This window comes from Lycorma delicatula, chromosome 2, assembly GCF_047948215.1.
Source record: "Lycorma delicatula isolate Av1 chromosome 2, ASM4794821v1, whole genome shotgun sequence".
In the NCBI taxonomy this organism is placed as follows: Eukaryota; Metazoa; Arthropoda; class Insecta; order Hemiptera; family Fulgoridae; genus Lycorma; species Lycorma delicatula.
In genome coordinates, this window is record NC_134456.1 from 151,485,465 (window position 1) to 151,510,533 (window position 25,069).

Sequence of the window (25,069 nt, forward strand, 5' to 3'; positions counted from 1 at the left end):
TTTAAATACAGTTTCAAATTATTTGTTTAAATTATATTTGACAGATAAAGACTTTGAACTGTGCAAGATATTTTAAGTTAGTTCAGGTTCAGACAATTTACTCTAAACCAATTATTCAGTATGTCAAAAGACATACGTTAAATGAATTTTATAAATTATTGCGAATTACTTCTAGACATTAAAAATTGTAATGAAAACTGCAAGAAGAATCTCCTTGAATAACAATAGAAAATATCCAAATATGTTATGTTTTTCTTGAATATTTTTAAGCATATTATACATGCAGTTCAAAAATAGAAATTATAAACACCAAAAAAAAATTTTTGCAATTAGCATGCTAAATCATATTTATAAATACGGTGCAGTACTCTAAGCACTATCTAACTTTGTATGAATTAGCTATTGATATTTTCAATTGTTTAATGATCATTTTAATATGTTATGTCTTTCTTGAATATTTCTAGGCATGTTAAATGTATTTTAAAAACAGTGGCCCCAGATTGCATCTAGATGCACTGACAAGTTGTTAACATAATTTTTTTCAGGAGGATTCTAAAACTTTCTGATGAAATTTAAGTCCTTCCAAATCATTGAAGCAAATTGGCATAACAGGCAGATGACAGTGTATGAACAAACGTTTAATTATTTTCCTTACAAGGTGTCAATTGTTTAAAAATTACACCAAACATTACACTCTATTGTGAACAGTTTAAAAACTTACGTGACTGTACGATACTGAATAAATGAATTAAACATTCTTCACAGATAAGACTTAAGAGTATTGTGTAAAAATAAATAACCCTCAAAATTTTTCTTTGGGGAATATATTCAGTCATCATTTGGAAAGAAATTTCAAGAAAAAACCTTGTGGTATATATTTACCATGTGGCATATTTTCTTTGAAAACTTCACAAATATACAACTTTATTGTTCAGTTTCCACATCAGTTAAATGAAAAATTGGTGGTTCATTAATTAAATGAAATAGTAAATAGTTGTTTAACAGTATGACAATTACAGCATTCATTTCATTAGGTTTAATTTAGAAAAAATAAATATAAATAAAAAAACTTAAAAGATAATAATATTGAGTTAACATAATTTTTAACATTATAAATAATAATGCTGTGATGTCATATCTTGTTGTTTGTAGATTTATGTTTTGTACTATTTCTGAGAAGCATGTAACAATGTTTTTATTTTTTTTTCTTCTATAATTTAGACAGTACACAGTGAAATTATAACCAGCATCGTTTAACTGTGGTCAACAAGAACCAATTAATTAAGCTACTGATATTTTAACATTATTTCACATGTTGCAATATCCAGAACGTTAATTCAAGGATATTAATTCGTGGGACAGTAAAACTATTTATTTGTAGGGGATGCAGTTTACCATCATACCTGAAACTAACCTCCCTAGTATTACTGGTTAGAATAAAATATAAATTAATTTCAAATAACAAACAGTGAACTAAGTAAATGAATTCCATACTAACATGAAAACAGCAATAACTACCACTTTGCCAGAAGGTGAAAATATACCAGACGTCTGTGCTAAAGCCATCTCAGTCTGGCTGCTTACATCTCTTCTAAACTCTCTCATTTGTCGTTTAGTTGTAAATATTGCTATGAAACAAAAAACAGTAACCATATAGACACAGAAATGGAAGCAATTTATTTTCAATATCAGAACACTTTTGACTACTGTAAAAAAATCAGTCAACCAATTAATGTTTTGTCATAGAAAATCTTTTTTGTGATGTCACTCAAAATACATAAAGACTCACTATCCTTCCTGGGAACCAAACCAACGCAGTTTTTTGAAAAAATAAAGTAATATTCCCAATACAAAAAAAAAAAAAACAGCGTTTTTTTGTAGCGTTCATATTTATCAGCAGTAATCTAAATTTATAGCAATCAGAAAATGAATTTACATATTTATCTTGCTCAATAACATAGAAATTCTTTAAATTTAAGCAATACTGAATAATTTTCTTAGTAAAATTTAACAACAATTTTCTTTGATGAAATTAAGTTTTACTAATATTATGTAAATCATAATTTATTTATGAATTATCCTTTAAAAAGAGATAGTTAAGGTCGAGTTGAATTTTGCGTAATTCAAAGTGATACATTACCATTTACAACCATTAATTGTAAACTTTACCACAAAATGTTCATTTACTGGTAGGTAAAAACTATATAATTTCATACAGTAATATATTATTAATGATACAGATTCCTAATTTCAGAATTTATGGAGAAGAAATTTCACTTGAACAATCAGCAGACTGATGTAGCTGCGAGACTAATGTCCTAAGTACCAAGTCAACTGGGTGAAACCCAGCTCATTCAAAACCCAGCCAGACAGTTACTTTTTTACATAAATAAATATTATTCATTTATTCAATTCTACTGCTCACATGTGACGTCATAACAAAGCAGATGACTAGAACAGCATTTTTGGGGGGTGCAATTTTGCAAAAAATCTTTTTTTGCAAATATTGTTACTTTTTAATTGTTAACAAATGTGCCTAAGAAAGAATGACTTTAATTAGGCAAAATTTTCATAAACTGATTGTTACCTTGCTCTACAGCAGTGTCTCACAAACACTGGTCCATAGGACTGGTGCTGATCTGAGAGATAATGCTACTGGTCCCTGAACAAATTATACCACTTAAAAAATTAAACTTCAAAAATATGAGAAACAAATTAAAAACTCTGATGTGGACACCACATGACTTCTTTTACACCTATTAAATTAATTATACACTTTTTTTTTTAAATGAAAGGTATATATAAAATTTTATTTCATTAATAACTTCTGATATTTTTTTTCATTTTTTTTTATTGTTATTATTGAATTATTATTTATTGTAAAAGATTGTTTTACAATCGGAGGTTAATAATTATTAAAGTTAAAAAAAGGAGATGAAATTGGATTCGAACTGATGTGCCTTTCCCTTGTGAGATCTAAATATTTCATTAATTAAAATTATATTTGTCTATATCTCTGGAACCAATGAAAATAAGTACAACATATGATACATCGTTGAAAAGCCCTCAATGACAGCTGCAGTTAAGAAAAAGTCCAAAATCAAGATTTTTTGAATTTTGGGTTTTTTGGACACTTTTAGTCCAGTTGACTGCAATCAAAAACAGAGGTACACAATTACAAGGGGTATCTCTAAAGACCGCTGGGACATTTCTCTCCTTAAGGTTGGCAAACCTGTGTTGTTCACGACCACACTAGTAATGTACATTCTGCATTGTTGTCTGTAAGTTGTCGTGTTGTAGTATGTTTGATAACTATTGAGTTATTACATTATAAAGCGAATAGGAAAATCGATGCAGCCGCAGACTGTGAAATATGTGGAGTCATATGTTTTTTAAGCCATTAAAATGTTAATTCAGCTAAAATTCAAAGGCAGTTAGTCGCTGTGTATAGTGATAATGTAATGAATGAAAGAAATGTCCAGAAATGGTGTGAAAGATTTAGAAATAACAGAAGTAATGTGGATGATGAAGAAAGTTCGGGGAGGCCCTTGATAATCACAGAGGACTTGTTGAAACGCGTTGATGATGAAATCAGAAAAGATTGTCCCTCAACAATTTCTGACCTGGCCCTTCTTTTTTCTAATGTTTCAAGAGCTGTTATTGGTCACACTGTTTATGACCATTTAGGCTTCAGAAAGATTTCTGCACATTGGGTGCCACACATCTTAAAAAATCACAAAAAAAATTTGAATGGGATCTGTTTTGGAATATTTAATGCGCTATACAGAAAATAGTGATGAGTTCCTTAATTCAATTGTATTGGTCTGTGTACCAACAGAGCACCAAATATGACTGGAAAACATTGTGGAGTAACAAAAAGGATTCAAGAAATCACTTGTCCTGATATACTACCAACACACTGCATAATACATCGCCAGCACTTAGCAGCCAGAAATATTTCACCTAAATTAAATGATGTTTTCCTGGAATCAACAATTAATTTGCCATCAATTATTTGCCATTCTTTACGAAGAGGGAGGACCAGATCTTTTAATTCATGCAGAAGTAAGATGGCTCTCGTGAGGAAAAGTGCTCATCAAACTTTACAAATTAAGAGCAGAAGTAGAGAGATATTTTTGATAGAAAAAACAGTCTCTGTTATCAAAATATTTTTCCAATATGTATTGGACTGCAAAACTGGCATACTTAAGCGAAATATTTTCTTACATAAACAACTTAAATTTAAGTTTGCCGGTAAGTATGACAATTACATTTAATATATTTAACAAAATTGATGCATTTAAAAAAAAAATTGAACAAAATAATCCTAATGTATTTAATTCTTATTACTACACAAAAGGATTATTAGATGATAATAGGAATGTAGTAAAAGTCAACATATGCAGTCATTATATGATGGATTTGAAAAATATTTCCCTTCAAACATAAACTTGAAGGAGATGAATTTATGGATAACTAAACCTTTAAGTGAGAATAACTGCAATAAGATAAATTTAAGTAACAAAGACCAAGAATATCTCTGGAATCACGATTTGCTGATGATATAGTAATTCTAGCTGAGAGTAAAAAAAATTATATGGCATTTATGGACTTAGAAAAGACATTTGATAACATAGACTAGAATAAAATGTTCAGCATTTTAAGAAGCTTAGGGTTCAGGTATAGAGATAGAAGAACAACTGCTAAAATTTACAGGAACCAAATTGTAACAGTAATAATTGAAGAGCATAAGAATGAATCAGTAATAAAAAAGGAAGTTTGACAAGGACTGCCTTTTTTGTTCTTTTAAAAGTAATGTTACTTTTAAAAATAACCCTATTCCTGTTCCTTTTTAATTTTTACATAAAACTAGCAGTTAATGATGTTAAAGAACAATTTAGATCCAGAGTAACAGTGCAAGGTGAAAAGATAAAGATGCTACGATTTGCTGATGATATAGTAATTCTAGCTGAGAGTAAAAAAATTTAGAAAAAACAATGAAGGGCATGGATGAAGTCCTTCACAAGAAGTACCTCATTAAAATAAAAAGGAACAGAAAAAAATAATGAAATGTATTAGAAATAAAGTAGATGGACTACTGAATATAAAAATGGGACAAGAAAAGACTAAGGAGGTAGAAGAATTTTGTTATTTGGAGGTAGAATTACTAAAGATGGATGAAGCAGGAGCGATATATTTCTGACTGAAAGCTCATTTCACCTGTGCCGAATAGCACAGGTGAAACGAGCTTTCAGTCAGAAATATAATTTGCTTACATCAAAAAGTTACTTAAACATCAGGAAAGCATTTTTGAAAATATATGTTTGGAGCGTAGCTTTATATGGGGGTGAAACTTGGACGATCTGAGAATCTGAGAAGAAAGGATTAGAAGCTTTTGAAAGTGGTGTTATGGGAGGATGTTAAAAATCAGAAGGATGGATAAAGTGACAAATGAAGAGGTGCTGCGGCAAATTGATGAAGAAAGAAGCATTTTAAAAAATATAAGTAAAAGAAGAGATAGACTTATAGGCCACATTTTAAGGCATCCTGGAATAATCGCTTTGGTATTGGAGGGACAGACAGATAGGAAAAATTGTTACGAATGTAGGGGTACATCAAAATGGCACCAGATAGAAAATCTCGGAGAGCTGTATCAAACCAGTCAAATGATTGAAGACAAAAAAAAAGAAAAACATTGTTCTGTTGGTTTATAGAGAGAAATGATATTAATTATTATGTACATATAATTTAATTACTAATAAAATAAATAATGATAAGTACTTTTTTCCTTTTTTGCTCATCAAAAAATTTACACTGATGGTCCCACATATTTTTTTTTTTTAATAATTTTACTGGTCCACCATAAAAAAATGGTTGAAAAACACTACTCTACAGCCTCATCCCCATGACCGCTTAATCTGAAAATTTAGGGCATCAATGCCCCATATATAGAAGTAATCTGACAAAGTTAGATCAAAATCGGTCCAGTAGTTCTGGAGATATAAGGTGGGTAGAGACCTTAGAGTAACTCTTTGCTCAAATTTAAGGATATTTATCATCTGAAGTTTATTTGTCCTAAACTGTCACAAGAAATATATTTTGCCTTTATTCATTCTAAACTGAAATAAGGGTTAACATTTTGAGGCAACACTTTTAACACCAACAACAATACAAAACACTGATTTTACAAAAGAAATTTTTTAAGTTGATACAATTTTCTGCCTGCAAGAGCCATTAATATGTATTAATTTTAAATAAAAAAAGGTCTTAGCAATTTGAACATTTATGTATAAATAAGTTTTGGATTGATTTTTTAAATCGTAACAAAAATCCTAAAATTAATACTTTTTAATAAAACATTAGGATTATGAAGTACAACTGGGACTGGGATATACTGTGTTCACCAACGATTAATTACACCTTTTCCCATAAAAACTTTTATTTTTCTAGAACCAAAATTTTCAACTTCATCCCAAACTTAATTTAAAGTTATAATTTTCATTTGGTCTTTAAAAAACAACTGAAATCTGGTAATTAAAAATTTTGCTGGAAGTAATTTAACTTTTACTTTGTACAGTCACAGAAATTGTTCTAATTTTCATATGGTCTTTCAAAAAAACAACTGAAATCTGGTTATTAAAAATTTTGCTGGAAGTAATTTAACTTTTACTTTGTACAGTTACAGAAATTCAACTGTCTATAATTTTAGTAATATTTTCTTACAGCCTTTTTGACATATGGTGCTGCAAGGGACAATTGAAAAGTAATGTAAACTGGAACATAACAGAAAAACAAATGCCACACAAAGCAACAAGTACTACCATATTCCAGTTTCATTCCCCTACTACTAATATTCCAAATCATTGACAAATACCAATCTCATTTTCTGTCAGTTGCCATTATTATGGAGTCGAGCATGACTGCTATGTCAATGTTTATGTCAATAATTAAATGTTAAAACTGTAAATGTATAACTGAAAAATAGTACGGAATCCTAGAAGACAGATTACTGAAGATGGCCATGTTTTATAATTCTGCAGGTTGAAGATCACCCTGAGGGTAAACTTCAGAATCAATGATGAACTTTATATACCGTAATGTTCTGGAATCCGAACAGGAAAGTCGCCTAAACCATGAATGAAAATGATTTGTTTTCAGAAATTGACATCTCAAATGTAAAGATTTTTTTTATGAAAAGATATGAAGGTAGGTAAACTGGTAGTAAAAAAAAACAAGTTTACAAAGGATACTGCCATTTCTGTTGAAGATTATGTTTGTGTTGATGGTATGAAGCTGTTACAGTAGATGTTCTAACATGACATAGCAAAAATTACATGGGTTCAAAATAATAAAGAGAAGCTATAAGTAAATAACATCAACAGTTAAAATATTAATTCAAAACTGTTATGCTATTTTCCAAAATATCTGAAAAATATTATATCCATTCCAAAAATGTTACAAACATATTACTTTATACTGATCAAGAAAAACCAAAACAAACCACAAACAGTCTTTTAATTATTTCTAATATTTATTACTTATAATAATATACTAATATATTATATTATATATCACAATAATATAATACAAATATAGTTTATAATTTTATAATATTTATTATTTATAAAAATAAATATTATTATAAATAATGAAAAGACTGTTATTACTTATTTATAACCCAAGTTTGCATCAGCTGATTTTTACTTATTTCCCTGCTTCAGATTGTCTCTGAAAGAAAGGGAATAAGGTTGTTAATTCATCTTCACTGACATAAATGATATTTCTAAGCAGATGAATCATACTTCTAAGAACTGTTTCAGGATTTTTTTAAAAACTTTCTGATCACTGAGAAAAGTTTAACTACCAAAGAAGAATACTTAGAAAGAAATGCAATGTAAAAAATTTAAAGCAGAGAATTTCTATAAAATAATTATATTCAGGGAACATTTTAACGCTATCTCAGTTTATTAGAGCAGCAACTGTAGATTGTCACAAAACTAACATAAAAAATAAATCCTGAGTGAATACAAACACAAATTTCTGGAATTTGGTGCATGGCATTCCATGGAAAAAATTAATTTTGCCACTTCTTGTTACAATAACAACATGCTATTCTATTAACTTCCCAGATTAGTTTTTCAATTTAGTAAAGATAATAATTCAACTTTTTTTGTAAATAACAAGAAAAGAACATGTACTTTTAAAAAATATATAATAAAAATCTAGTTTTAGCAACAGTTACAAACAAGGCTGATCAAACAATATTAAAATCCTATGACCAGATTACATAAACATTTAACTATTACACCCAAACAAATTTAACAACACCAGGAAAAACAAACAAGTTAACATCAGCAGGGGGGGGGGGGGCAAGTCGAAAGCACCCAAAATTTTGTTAAAATTATCCCAATTTAAATTAGATTAAAAATATCCTTATAAAAAAATATCTTTTTGTTCATGTTGCACATATGGTGGGCCCCCATTAGTTAAAAAATTAGTGAATTTAATAATTAAAGTACATACAAATTTTGCTATTTATTTTCTTCTAGAAGAATTGCAAACAGCCCTGTAGTTACGACATCTATATTTTCTTTTCTTACTTTTGGATAAGATAATGTATAAGATGTCTGCCTGGCAGTGCCACTGGCTGTAGCTGTTGCTCACTATAGTTAAAAGAAATGAGTGAGATAGGCATTTAAAAATCTAACCAAACATCTATTTCATATAACAGATATTCAAACAGCTATTTTGTATGGAAGTGTCAAGTGTATCTACAAAATAATAAAATTATTATTAGTTATAATATTTATGACTACAAATAATTTTTACTATAATACTATAATAATTATGATGAGAAATAAATAAATGAAGTAATACAAGTGGTGCAGCTAAAGAAGAAAATTAAGAAGAGAACAGGAGTGTTTATCTGAAGTGGTAAAATTAACAAATTTCCTAAAAAGCCTTGCAACAGGTTTGAAAACAATCCTAATATCTGATATCAATAATGCACCTTTCTTCACTATTATAATGGATACAACATAAGACACAACAAAAAAAACCCCCAACTCAGTCAAATATTTAGGTTTGTAAAAATTATTAAAAATGAAAGAGATTACATAACAAGAATAGAAACAAGAGAATAGTTTTTGGGTTTTTTGAAACTCACAATCAATCAGCGTTGAGTTTATATAAAGAAACAATAAATTTTCTGGTGAACAATAACATAAGATTAAGCAAACATAGGGAACAAGGATATGATGAACATTATGAGTGGAACATACAATGGAGTCAAGGCTCTACTTAAAAAAGATCAACCTAATGCTATACGTACACATTCACTGCATATCTCATAATTTATATTTAGTAATTAATGATGATGCAAACAGTTGTAATGAAGTTGCTGAATTTTTTACAACTGTGGAAAATATTTATACTTTTTTTTTTTGTTATAGTTAAAGGTGGGACTTACTATCAAGATTACAGGGAAATCACAAATTATGTTAAATTAAATCCTACTTGCTGGGCCAGAAGATATACTTCACCTGCAGCAATCAAATTATGCTTTATTGATATATTGAAAGCTCTTTCTGAAATAATTTTAAAAAGTGGTAAAAAAGAAGAATAAGAAAAAGCAATTCTGCTTACAAAAAGAAAGAATACATTTGAATTTGTTTTTCTCTGCGTAATTTTATCAAAAATTTTGAATGAAACAAACATGGCTTCTAAGTTATTACAATCAAAAAGTTTAGATCTTATATGGCAGCAACAAAAACTTTACAAACAGCATATAAGAATTTACAACAATGCAGAAATATGTACTTCTGCAAAAAAATGAAGCAATGCAGGTAATAAAGTAATGCAGGTAATAGCAAACAGCTAAATGAAATATCAGTCCAACTTTTCTTTGCAAAAGACAAAGAACTGTAAAAAACATTTTGATGAATTATCCATGACCACACATTTGATAATGGAGATTGCATTTTCCAGGCAAATGTGTTTAATTGAATTCTAGATCTAGTTATTAATCAAATTTGAAAAAAGTTTAATGGAATAAATGATATCATAGATTTATTTTTATTCATGCTGCCTGAAAATTTAGTGAAATTAAATTAAGCAGAAATTTTAAAATTTCCTTAAGACACTTCAATTAAATTACCCAGAAGATTTACCAAATAATTTTCCTATGCAGTTAATAATGTTATATGCCATACTGAGGGATAAAAATATCACAATTTAAAAATGAAAGAATTTGCTGAGCCACTAATAATTAAATATAATACATTTTCGTCGAGTTTTTCAAATATTATAACTGCTTTATTTTTATTCTTAACATTACCACTCACTATGGCTGTAGCAAAAATATATTTTTCTAAATTAAAAATAATAAAAAGTTATTTAAGAAATTCCACTGGAAAAAACATTTACATAATTTATCTCTTTTAGCAACAGAAGAAGATATAAGAGATTTTGCAAATTTAAAATCTCAAAAAAAAAAATTGTCACCTTTTAAAACAATCTAGATGATAATACTTATTAGTAATTTTATTGATACATGCCATGTTAGTGATTTTATATATTCTACATGCGTTAAAAATATAGTTTTTTAAGTATATTATATTTAGGAGATATTTTGTATAACTGTTTCTTTTTGTGAATATTTGCTATTACTTATGGAATTACTATTATATTTTAATTATAACTAAATATAAGTGTTTTTTCTTCCTGGGGGCCCAAAATTTGTTGTTCTGCCACTGAACAAACCAATGTGAAAAAATAAAAATACTTAGGACATTTTGATGAACAGATAAGATAACAATGTTAAAAGGATAAAAAAACAAAACATTAAACAGTTCATTTTCATAAGAATAAAGTTTTATAATTCTGCAACTGACATAAAAAACCCATAACTTACTCTGTTCATAAAATTTTCTTTCAAGTTCTTTTTGTAGTTTTTCCTTTTCTAATGCTTCTAACGAGCCCCACTTTTCTATTGCCCTGTAAAAAAATATTTCTTAATAAATAAAATCATACATAACATTAAATAAATAAAAATTTAAATAATTTTCTTATAAATTATTCATAAACAAAGACTGATAGATAACCTGATAAAGCTACATTTCTGTGAAAATGAGCTTTTTGATAGTTAATTTATTTCAGACCACTACAGATCACCTATGACCATTCTAGGTTAGCTCTCACCCTTAAAAGAACTTAAATTCACAGAAAATGCATCTTGGTCATGTGGTTAGCTGTTTATCCATGAGGTGGTTGTGGTGTGTGTGTGTGTGTGTGTGTGTGTGTGTGTGTGTGTGTGTGTGTGTGTGTGTGTGTTTAGTACTTAAGCTGTCTGTCCCATTCCATAGCAATAACATCACGGCTTTTATTGATTATAGCAAACAGGTTATATTGTCTGCTTTACTAAATTCTTAACTTTATGTTTTGTTGCTTAAATTTTTAATGTTTCCTTTAATAAGGCAATATAATTCCTAGATTAGGCAGTAAAGAAATTTAACACCAAATAAAAGAAATTATAAATATAACGAAATTGATAACTGATGAAGCTAAGGCCTAAATCATAAAGAAAAAAGCTTCAAAGAAATGGCTAACACAGACAGTTTTGATAGCAATTCCATTCACCAGGCAGTAATTGCTTTCCATTGGTTTGAAGGTAGCTTTCAATTTCTTCAAAAGCTTCCTATCAAATTAATCAATGGTGTGTATTTAGTGGTGGCAAAAGCAGCATAGCTACTCTGTTGACATAAATAGGTTTTACGTCGAAAAAAGTTCAAAATAATAAATTCTTATTGAAAGTTTTACATTCAATATAAAAGATTTGTCAACTAAAAAGAAACAGCTTCATATTTTGCTCCAAGACTCCGCTTAATTATTGACAAAACCTGCATTTTGAATTAATACTGCTAACAAAACCATAGCAATGATGTGAATGAGAAGGAATATCAATCCCAATTTTGAAAGGTGACAAAATAGCAATTTTCCTTGTTGGATATAATACAGGCAGTTTCATTTCTAACTGTGATTGCTTTATGGAAATCAATTTCTTCATTGAGCTCATATATGAGTCACAGTATGTTTTCTAGGTGTATAACAGGAGATTTAAACCTGATTTGGCCAAAATAATATAATAAAATAGACAATCCACCACATCACAACACCCTAGACCAGTGACTCTCAACCTTTTTAGCTCTATGACAGAAGTACACGATGAAAATAAATAAAAAAATATAATGAACATCTCATGACCCCCAACCCAAACCCAATGAAACCTAGTTAAAACTATTTAGCTATGTCAGATAGCAACAGGTATGAACATGCATGTATAATTGTACAAACATGGGCAATTTACAAGCTTCCAACTTGATGTGTATGATCTTGTAATTAGGACTGCTTACATAATATTCACTGTGAGAGCATCATGTTTATTCATGCACATGATATGTTTGAACACATCGTGCTCTCAGCAGTATAAAAGAGAATAGACTGCAGAACATCAGTTTAGTTTTGAATCCAAAGCATATGTCAGGTGCCTTTACTTACATTTTTAAAGGCATAGTTTCATTGAAAAAAATAATAACTGAGGTTTTGGTTTTTTATTGTGTGATCAAATGATACAATTTTTTTTTCCAATTAGATTCTAATGCAAAATGGTTAAATTTGTAAAAGAATGAATTGAGCTATTACATCCAGTGTATCGATTGGTAAAAAGACAAGATTGTATAATGACAGTTATTTAAATTATGATTTATTTAAACCTGATTTTGCTTGCTGCAATTGATATGATCAGTGTTTTAATAGCATGGAGGAAGCAAAAAAAATGTTGCTGTCTAACAACATACCATCAAGACGAATCAATGACATGGCTGCCAATGTTTGCAATCAGATAACTCAGCAAGTGAATTCAAGCGAATATTTTAGTATTCAATTTGATGAATCAACAGATGTTGCAAACATTTCTCAGTTTTTATGTTTTGTGAGGTATGAATGCGAAAGGGACAGATCAAAAGAAAATACAGTTGAACTTCCATATAACAAATATCTAAATTGCAAATTTTCCATTCGGCAAAATTTTTTGAACAGTGAACGTTGTCCTTACATTACAAATTGTCTCTACTTAGCAAAGTCAAATTTCTATATAACAAACTTTTTTGTTGTAAATACAGTATGTATATTGTATGTAATAAATGAAAATTACAAAAAAAATAAAGTGGATAAAAATAATGAATAAGTACTGCATTGTGTTTATGTAGGCCTACATTATTTTTTGACAATAAGTGTACTGTATGAATGACAAAAAGTTACCAGAATCTGTATGTTAGCAACTAAAATTGTTTTGCATTCCTTTCTTATCTTTGTGTTATGCTTCTGCAAAAGTAAGTTTAATGTATAAGTGACTTGCTTTTCAGTCCTAATCTTTAAACTGTACGACACAGACCTAGTGGTTTTGTTTTGTTCCAGTAGTATTTTTGGGTAATTTTGATTTTCTTACTGCAAGTACAATAGTACATTGCATTTTTTGTAGTTTTGAATACTGTATTTCACCGTATTGTTTTTTGAAGTACAGTACTGTACTATACCATATATTGGTGTAACTTGTATTTTCTGTGTACTGGTATTATTGTGTATGTGATTTGTTAAAAATGTCCAAAAAAAAAGTGTTTGTATATCAAAGAAAAAATGCAGGTAATCAATAAAGTTTAAAAGGAGATAAGAAAAAAGACAGAGCAATTCTTTTTGGTATCCAGCAAATTTTCTTTCCACAATATTAAACAATAAAGATTCTATTAAAAAAACAAACAGAAAATTTTGATAATAATAGAAAGAGATTTAGATCTTGTATTTACGATGATATTGATGAAGCTGTAGTCAATTGGTTAATTGTAGTTCATGAAAAAAATTTACTAGTTATCAGGAACCATTATTAAAGAAAAGAATTTAGAATTCACTGAAACTCTAAATTGTCCTGATTTTCAATCTAGTAACTGGTTGGCTTGTCAAGTTTAAATTACACAATGTTCTTGTCCAAAGGTTTTATGCAGCAAGAGGGCTGATATAAAAGAAGAATGTATTAACATGGAAGGAAAATATCTTGCCTAGTTTACTGCAGGAATATGATGAAAATGATATTTTTAATACCAATGAGACCAGGCTATTTTTTAAATGCCTTCCAGACAAAACATTAGCTTTTAAAAATTAAAAACGTTTTGGTGGAAAGAACAGCAAAAGACGGGTTACTGTAATGTTCGCTACTAACATGACCAGTAATGAGAAGCTCAAAATTCTAGTAATTGGAAAATTCTAGTAAAGCAATGAGGTCGCTAAAAGGCATTGCTTTAAAGGCATCAAATCATTACATTACAACATAAATCATATGATTACATTTAGATTACAGCATTAGATTTAGATTAGACTAAACATTAGATTTTAGATTTTTAGATTACAGCACGAATTAGATTACACCATCAAATCATATGATTACAACAGAAAAGCTTGGATGACAACGGAAATTTATACAAAATCGTAACAAAACTTGAAGATGAGATGTCAAGACAAAAACGTAAAATTATTTTATATCTGATGACTGCCCGGCCCATCTCCCCCCCCCCCCGTCATGTAATTGTAAACATGAAATTTGTAACTGTTGCTTACTTTCCACCAGGTATGACTTAAAAACTGCAACCAGTAGACCAGCGTATAATTAAAAATTTAAAAGTACAGTATAGAATAAAAATTCTAATGAAGGTTTTTAAAGCTATTGATGACAATGTTCTGGTTAAAAATTTAATAACTTTAGAAGAATGTATTGTGAAATATCTAAAGCATAGTCTCATGATGTAACCCCTAAAACAATTATGTAACACCTAAAACGTTATTAAACCTGGCTTTAAAAATCCAGGTTAAGTAAAAATGAGACAGTAACAGCCATCAATAACAATAATTTTACAACTGAAAATGTAAATGAACTCGAAATTTCAAAATTTCTTACTGACAACTGCAGTAAATTGCAAAGCAACACAAAATTAGAACTGCAATTAGATGAACACCTAATGATCGATGATGGAATAGTGGTAGAAGAGTGTCCTAATGATGAGGAAATAATCAGACGCAGATGCAAAAAACTAATGGACCCACAAATTGAAGATGATGTAGATGAAATGGATAATGTAACAACTGTTAATGATGAGTTATTGCGATCATTCAGTATGATAAGAAGTAGTAATACATTTGAAAATGTACCAGATATTATGTATAATTGCTTGAATAATTTAGAATCTTTTTTGAAAATAAAATTATCTTCGGAAGCAAAACAATCCAAACAAAAATGACAGACTTCTTTGTAACAAATTGTTTTACAGATTTTTAAACACACTCATTAATTTAACGAATTTATTAATTTTTTACTGTTTTTTTACTTTTTGATTGTTTTTACTTTTTTTTTTTTTTTTTTTTTTTTTTTTATTATTTTTGTCAATTAGAAAAAAACTGTTGGATTAATATAATAATACTATTCTTTTTTTTATTAAAAAAAAGAAAAGACAATTACAGTACAGTATTTAAATATAGAACTTATTTATATAACTTTTTGTTTAACCTCCAGGACCACCATTAGGTATTGCTTCAGAGGATAGATGAATGATTTGTAGCATGTGTGAAAATGCCATCCCTGACCAGGATTCAAACCCACGAGCTCCGGATGAAAGGCCGAGACGCTACCACTCGCGCCATGAAGGCCACCAGAACTTGTAATTTAGTTTTTATTAACAGTACATATTTTCTGAAAATTTATTTATGTAAATAAGATTACAGTACTACAGTATTACTACTGTATTAATCTATTTTACGAATTTTCCATTTAACAAATTTTTTTGCGGGACTGTCATATGGTACTTCGTTATACAGAAATTTGACTGTATGTTGTTCTGCAAATGTCTTTTTGATGATTTTTATGAAGCTACTAAAACTACAACATAGTTGGACAAAATGTATTGCAATAAGTAGTGATGGTACAAAGGTGATAACAGGAAAGTTCAGTGGATTTCTGAAAAAATTAGAAGACCGAATTATACAAAGGGCGGAATGGATGCACTGCTTCCTTCACAGGTAACCTCTTGCCACAAAAAATATGTTGGAAAATCTCAAATAAATTCTTTGTAAAGCTGTAAAAATGGTTAATTTTATGAAAAGTCGGCAATTACAGAATAGGTTGTTTGCTAAACTATGCGATGAAATAGACAAAAAGAAAAATATCTTTTCTTTTCCATACAAAAATTAGATAGCTGTTGCAGGGAAATTATAAAAGTACTAACCTGGTTTTTGGAATTGCGATATAAATTAATAATATTCTTCTAGGATAAACAAATCCCAATCTCAATGTTTTTACACAATGAGTATATGCGTACTTAGCTGATGTATTTTTGCATTCAATGTATATTGAGCGATATTTTTGCACACAATTTACAAGGACGTGATAAAAATATTTTATTAATAACAGACAAAGTTCATGCTTTCAATAAGAAGCTTGATATCTCGATTATTTGCCTTCAAAGCAAAAATTTTGATGTTTCCACTCATGACTGATTATAATGAGGAAGATTTGGAAGAAGACAACACTATTATTCACCACATTTGGATAACATGAAGATGCATTTGCGTGAGCTAAAAATTCAGTTGGCAGAGTATTTCCTGGAAGATAAAATTTTTTCTCAAAAGATAGGAACTGAATGTATGAGTTTTTTTTTCAACCTCTGATCGTACATCTAAGCAAACAAGGGATAGGCAGGACCCAGATCTGCACATCATGTAATTGCGCTGCTCTCCCACCCTAACCTCTGCAATTGCTGGTTCCATTGCATTAGTCTGAATCGAGCTATGAGCAATTGAACATGGGCGCTACAATCGATGCTCTGCCAAGTGTGATATTTTTTCTGCAAACAGAAGGATGTAGTGCTGCTGAATCCATCGCAGAATGAGCCTAAGCTATGGGTAAAAACTTTATAAGTGATGGTAATGTACAGGAATGGTGTAGGAAATTTAAAGAGGGCAAATGGACATCCATGATGGTGGGCAAGGACAGAAAATTTACAAGTTTTCTTGTAACTAGAGACCTAGGATACTGGAAACAGTATGTACATGGGTCCCAAAAATGTTGAGTGCCGATCACAAACATTCAAAACAGTGAATGGCATCAGCCTTAATGTTTCTCATGCATTATAATAATGAGGGGCAAGATTTCTAAAGTCTATCATTACTTTTCTTTTTTTTGTGGGCGAAAAACACCAGGGGCGTTTTTTATTATTACTGGCGATGGGACTTGGGACCCACCACCAGAAACCAAAGAACAGTCTAAGTAGTGGATGCCCATTTCTTCTCCAAACAAGCCGACACTGTGCAACTGGAAAACAATGGCTACAGTATTTTTGGGACAGGTGCCTTGTTGGTAGACTTTGTGGAGCAGAGGACAATAACAAAGGAAGTTTATAGTGAATCTTCAAATTGCCTCCACAGAGTGATCCAGAACAAAGAAACAAGCTCTCGTCCAGCGTGGTTTTAATCTATGACAATGTACGACTGCACTGTGCCAACGTGACACAAGACCTTCTCAAACAATTCTAGTGAGAAGTTTTCAACCATCCATTATATAGTCCAGATCTAGCACCTAGTGATTTTCACATCTTTTGAGAATTGAAGACAAGGTTGGGTGGACAACACTTCATCACCAACGAAGAACTTTAGCAGGCTGTCAAGATGTACTGTACTTTACCTCACTGGCAGCAAACTTCTTTGAAGAGGGCATTGGAAAGCTGGTGTCACGATACAACAAATTCCTCAATTGTTTTTGAAATTATGTAGAAAAATAAGTTATATATTACTCAAATTTTGATAATAAAATCATTTTGTTATATCAATTTGTCTTTTTTTACAGCACACTGGAAGTTGAAAAAAAATCAGCCCTCGTGTTTAGTGACAATGTTGTTGCAGCTGCTAAGTTATCAGTTGAGATTCACGACCAGCTCTTCGAAATATCTACCAACAAAACATTACAACTACATTTCACATCTGAAGATTTAGATATTTGGCTTGCTTGTAAAAGTGAATATGGAAATTTAGTCACAGAAGCATTGTAAATATTAATCCTTTCACCATGTCTTACTTCTGTATCTATGGTTGCGCTAAAGCCTTTTTTTTTTTTTTGAGGTGGAGGAACCCCATTTACGGGCGCCAAAGCAGTGTCAAACTTGCTAACAGGTTCCACAAGCTGTTACAGAAAATGTGCATGTATTCTTGTGCTCTACCGACTAAACCTCCACCCCTGGCATCCCCACCTCCTGGGAAACTGCTAATAAAGCATTAGTTCAGGAGGGGGGTAAGCACCCACACACACATTCGGTTTCCACTAGCAAACATCATCCACACCAAGCCACTACAAGCACAAACTGCACATCACAAATACCTAAAGAGAAAAACATTCAGAAAAAATAGAACACCTAACAGTTACTACGACATACCACACACATTTATACAGTCATACAATCAAGCCAACATAAGACAAGTGCACACAATCAAGAAGACATGACCATAAGACAACTTACCCACAAAAAGTACACTCAAAAGTTAATTAAATTTCCACAATCTCACCCATAGTATATAAAACACACACACCCACCAACTAACATACATACACATGTGCACACACTCACACACACACACACACACAACTCAACTACTTACCACTTACCACTTACCCACACGACCATCAACCATAATTATTAAAAACGTGAGCAACGCCCTCAGGTCCTGTGAGTTGGATGTCCACAGCCTCACCACACCAGTGACCACCTTCATGCTCCAGAGGGCCCTCAAGGCACTCAGCCGCAGACCTGTCCAACCCGGCACCCTCCGACACCTCATTCCCTTGCAGGCTGCGCCAATGCTCGCCGTCTCCTACGAGTTTTTTTTCTGTTTTACTGAGTTCTTCTAAAACTTTTCTATTATAATTTGCAATAATAGTCCACTGCTTCACACCTTGAAGCATTATCTGCTGAAAATCCTCAAGTCTGAACATGTCCACCCAACCCAGGGCATCCAACATGCACCTCCGTGCATCTGGAAACCTCGTACAACAGAAAAAGACATGGTGCAGAATTTTCTCCACATCACAGGCCGGACAGCAGTCTGAATGGTCAAGAGTGAGGCTAAACAGATATGATCTGTAACCACCATGCCAAGCCAGGAATTGCGTAAGACTACTATAATCAATTGATCCATGAGTCCTACTGCACAAACTCCTTACATTCCCAATCAAACGGTGTCCACCAACCTTTCTCTCCTGCATCCTACCATTCTTGCCAAATATTCATCAACTGTTGTAAATTGGCCACAATCAATCTCTTCTTCTCCGAAAAAGGAAACATCCTTAATTCTCTACACTTCTTTCTTTCAGCAATTAGCAGGTCAACTGGCATAACACCAGCCAGCATCTCTGCACCCTTTCTCGAGGTCGTACGATAAGCTACCGAAATCCGAAGGCAGGATCTCCTATGCAGCACAGCAAGTAATCCCATATACCTTTTACACCTCAGAATATCTGCCCAGATCTCTGCCCCATATAAGAGGGAAGAATACACCACACTTGTTAATAACCTCCCCCTTGTGTTCGGAAGTAAGATGGCAACTGCACATATTGTCCTCTCTGCTCTCTCACAACTTTCCACAAAATGGACTTCGTACCTCACTCGGGCACTAGGCCAAGTAATTTAATGGCCATTCTGGAATCAACCCTCCTTCCCGCCAGTTCCAACGACAGTGTTTGACCTTTTTTCTTAGAGGTGATAAGTGCAATCTCCGTCTTTTCAGGGGCCATCTTAAGGCCAACCCCAGCCTCCAAGTGCTGATCCTAGTATACAAAGCCTGAATTTTATCCACAATCTCTCTCTTTGAAGTAGCCCCGACTGTGAATACTATGTCATCCGCATAGCCAACCACAGCAACGTCCTCTGGAAGTGAAATTCGAAGAACTCCATCATATACCGTATTCCATAAGGTTGGTCCAAGGACCAACCCCTGTGGCACACCTCGACCAATGGTCCTAACAATCATGCCATTCTCTGCCGTATAAGTCAATCACCTGTCTCTTAAGTAAGACAATAATAATTTTAACAGATATGCAGGAACCTGCAGATTCCAGAGAGCATTCGCATGATGTGAGAAATGCAATTGAATGCATTTCTTATGTCCAACTCCACCAATGCACACATTTTATGCTCTGCAAAGTACATCCGAGCCATGCCTATCACCTTCTCCACTACATCAAGTGCAGACCTACCAGCTTGAAAACCATATTGTCTCTCCGAGAAGCCGCCTGCATCCTCCACTGCACAAACCAACCTTTGCTGGAGCATGTGCTCCATGATTTTCCCCAATGTATTAATCATCGCTAGTGGACGATAAGATGATAGAAGCACCACATCACAGCCAGGTTTCAGCACCAATACAAGACACTGTACCTTCCATGTTTCAGGAAATACATCCTCTCTCAGACAGGTATTATAAATGTCGAGAAATACATCTATATTAGCTCGGACTGCCAATTTAATCACACGGTTCGGTAACGCATCAGGACCAAGGACCTTGTCACGAGGGACGTGCTCCATTGCCATGATCAATTCTTTCTTCGTGAACATTGGTAGATCCAGTATCTCACCTGAGGTAGTTGTCGGAACCCCATTTTCATGCAGAAATAATTCATCAATGATGTGCTGGGCTGCCTCCACATCCATAGCAGTGGGTATCCAGGCTCACAGCATATTTAACAATAATCTTGTATGGTCTCTCTCATGGATCCTTTTCAATCTCTTCAATAAGTTTGCCCCAGCAAGCCTTCTTGGATTCTCTTATGAGCTTCGGTAGCTCCCTCCTTCTCTGTTTGTAAAGTACCTTACAATGTTCCCTAGCTGAGTGGAAATAAGTTCGCTGAATTTCCCTTCCGGCCCTTAGGCATTGACTGTGTTTCCATGAGAACTCATTCCACCAATAAACAGGTGGACAACCAGCCCTGTAACACTTTCGGGGAAGCAGACCATCACAAGCCCTCATCAATTCATCCACTAATAATTGAACCTTTCCTTCTGCCACTATAATCTCGGTAACCTTCCTCAAATCAAGAGCATCCACGAATAACTGGGGGTCCATTCCCTTCACACTCAATCCTTGAGTCAGGGGTCACCCTATGACACGATGTCTACCATCGTCAATCGTCATAATGACAGCCTGGTGGTCACTCCCTGTATAACCTTCCCACACCCGCCAGTCTTGAATTTTAGCCGCAAGGACGAGGGTGGCAAAAGTGACATTCACTATAGACCCATATATGTTGTACTAAAGCCTAAATGTAGGAATCATCTTTTATTATTTGAAAACAATTTGCTTTTGTGTGTTTCTAACATAGATCCATCCATGTACGGAGAAACTTTTAAATGAAAAACAAATGCAACAATCTCGTTAATTTACTGACAAGTCAACTTACAAATGTTTACGTCAACTTACAAATGTTTAGAATAAATGATTTTTTTCATAAAATGATTTCATTATTGCTTACTTGTAAAGTTATAGGCTAATTAAACACCCCCCCCCCCCATTCATATAACCACAACCCCTGTAGAGGTCGTGAACCCCAGGTTGAGAAACGCTGCCCTAGAAGATAAGCCACCAATTTTTTCATGAAACAAAAATTCTACAGTAGACTGGTAAAGATGAATAAAATCAGTTTTATAGAAGATAACTTAAAAAAGTGGAACTTTACATGTTAATATGATTTATAAGAGAAAAAGGAAAGAAATTCAAACTGGTGAACAGCTTAAAAAAGAACATGATATAATACGCTTACACTTTATCTTCTGACTTGAGTGCTGTAGAATAATGTTAGCTGTATTTCATAATTTTGCATTCAGAATTATGAAAGCATACAAATCAAAACTTCACAAAGCATTACTCCAGACAATTGGAAAAAGTGGTGTGGATATATAAAAACACTGAAGACCTATAACCAACCATATACAAAAGACTTTTGAAGGTCAAACTTAAATTAAAAATGTTAATCCAGATGAAAAGATCTGGTAGTAGTAATAATAGTAAAGGTGAGAATAGTGTTTAAAATATTGTTTAATTGCAGTTTTTTAATTTATTTTTAATATGATAAACCATATTTGTATACAATAAACATTCAGTGGGAGGAACTACAAAAGCAAAACTTCAACAAAACCGACATCATGTTAATCCTGTATTTCATTGTTCTAGAGATTAACAATAAGTGAACTTCACTTTGCACCATACCCTCATTACTCAGTTTGAACATTATCAATAACTGCTATAGATTTTACTACCATGTCCTGGAGCATATAGACTAACCAATGTGACAACACAGAGTTTTGTCTCATTCTTTCTACATCTTGTCTGGCCTAATTCCTGTTTACAGTCTTGTCTAACTTGTTCTACATATTTTCTTCCTAGTTCAGCATTCTCACTGCCAACAAGTTGCTGTCCAAATTCAATCAGGGCTTGGTTAACAACTACCAATTGTCTAATTCGATCATCTCTAGTTTTTCACTATCAAATATTGCTCAGTCTTTCACAACAAAAAAAAAACAATTTTGTGCACCCAGCATGTAAATTTAACTGCTTCTAGTTTTTTCCAATATGTGATTAATACATACAGACTAGATTTGGAGATGAAAATTGTGTGGCTGCCAATTAGATGGTACTCAAGAGGGTCCTACTGAAATGTTATCCTTTAAAAGATACCCAAATATCCTTCTACTTTTCATCAACATTAATTATTACTGCTTGGAGTGCATTTGTATAATCTTAATATTCTGCTTCGTGAGCCTTAAACTAAAATTCTTCTGTTCCATTTTTTTTTTAAATCACTACAATATAGCATTTCACAGGGCAACTGAAGTAAGGCAGAATTGTTTACGGTCAAGTGCTGCATCCTCTTTATTCAAATACTCTTGCATCTGAATAAAACAGTGTGAAAGTGTATATGAATACAAGTGTTTTAAACTTATTTATATAAAAAATATACTGGTTAACTTTACTTCTGTAAAATGTTCCAGTAATGTGCAAAATTTAAATAATTAAAGAGCATCCATCCTACATATGATCTCCTATGTGGGTGTAACTATTCAACAGAATTAAAACATTGTTTGAAAAAATAAATGTAACTATTCATTTAATTACACTTGCAAGTTCAATTACAATTTGTTGGAGTACATGGTACTCAAAATTATAATTTTAAGTTGTATTTTTTTTGTGTTAATAAAATAGTTAAAATTATATTTTGAAAAACTATTGTAAAATCTTTAAGCAATGAAAAGGCACATACAGTTATCCCATCTCAAAAATGTTTTTCCCCCATTTAGTAATAAGGCTGGTCCTGAGATCTGTAATATCAGGATAATTGAAAACTTCAGCATCTCATTTTCAAAGTCTTTAGTTTACAAAAAACAGGGTATGTTACAAATTAAATTATTTAAATTGTGGTTAAATGTTAGGCTCATGATTAAAATACCTGATTTTTAATATGAAATCGAACTTTCTTTTTGTTCCTCTGAAAAATTATAAAAAAATGAATGCCTGATGTTGCCATTCTACCACAGATTTCAAGGACAGAATTTAATTTATATATGTAGCATTATGTGGTGATACATTTGTATGTTTATGTGTAGATTATGCATCTTGTTCTGAGCATGAATGTATAGTAACTGAACACCATCCACTAGTTTGAACTGGATAAACAGTATGAGGGTTATCTGAAAAAATTTGAACCTCAACATAAAGATGGTAGCACTCAACAAAAGTTAGGAAATGTATTCGCACATGAGTTGAAAGGTACCCAATGAAATTTCAGCCATTTTGGACGCTCAGTTGTTGTTTGATAATCATTTGAGAAAGTCATTGTGAGTGTTTTTGTGAAAATGAAAAAAATTGAATATTGTGCCATGATTAAATACTTACATTTGAAAGGCCTATGTGCAAATTAAAACAGAGTTGGATGCTGTTTACAGGAACTCTGTCCTATCATTTGCCACCATGGGAAGAAAAGCAGCTGAATTTAAACATGGTCATACCATGTTGATGATGAGCATTCGGGACTGTAAAAAACTGCAACCACCACCGATATCATCGTAAAAGTTCACCAAATGGTACTGGACAACCGACAAATTAAGGTTAGAGAGATAGCAGAGGCTACAGACATATCGAAAGAATGTGTTTGTCATGTATTAATTGAAGAATTGGGTATGTGTAAGCTATCCAGGTGTTGGGTCTCATGTTTGCTCACTTGGACCAAAAACGCATTCGAATGAACATTTCCAAGGCCCTTCTGGAGCAGTTTAAGCATAACCAGTCAGATTTTTTGTGTTGATTCATAACTGTAGATGAAACATGGATCCACTACTACACTCCTGAGATGAAACAACAGTCAAAGCAGTAGACTGCAATGTGTGAACCTCCTCTGAAAAAAGGGGAAAACAGTTCCAACAGTCGGGAAGGTAATGGCGACTATTTTTTTTGGGATAGTATCAGAGTTTTGTTTGTTGATTATCTTCAAAAAGGTAAAACAATAATGAAACAGTATTACACATCATTACTTGACAAGCAGAAGGCAGAAATTGCAAAAGAAAATGATCACACTTGAAGAAGAAAGTACTTTTCCATCAGGAATATGCACCTGCTCACATATCAACAGTCACCATAGCTAAAATTCATGAACTGCATTTTGAATTGGTTGACCACTCATTGTATTCACCAGATCTGGCCCCAAGCGACCTTTTCTTGTTTCCTATCACTTGGAGGAAAGAGATTTTCATCAGACGAAGAGGTTATAGCATATTTAAATGCCTATTTTGGGGGAAAAGATGCCAGCTACTATTTGGAAGGGTTCGAGAGGTTAGAGCATCGCTGGAAAAAGTGTATCAACTTGAAAAGAGACTTTGTTGAAAAATAAAACTATGTTTGACAGAAAAAATATATCTTCCTACGTTAAGCTCAAGACTTT

General features: G+C 32.1%; 1 protein-coding gene across 3 annotated transcripts in view; it reads right to left on the minus strand.

Moving 5' to 3' along the window:
• ZnT49B (solute carrier family 30 member 9) overlaps positions 1–25,069 on the minus strand; it is a 138,816-nt gene that overhangs the window by 62,783 nt on the left and 50,964 nt on the right. For all 3 annotated transcript variants that reach the window (XM_075356460.1, XM_075356459.1, XM_075356458.1), the window contains 2 exons: positions 10,913–10,995; positions 1,499–1,628 (listed from right to left, as the gene is read on the minus strand). In XM_075356460.1, coding sequence (XP_075212575.1) covers positions 1,499–1,628; positions 10,913–10,995 — 213 coding nt within the window. The remainder of the gene's footprint in view (positions 1–1,498; positions 1,629–10,912; positions 10,996–25,069) is intronic.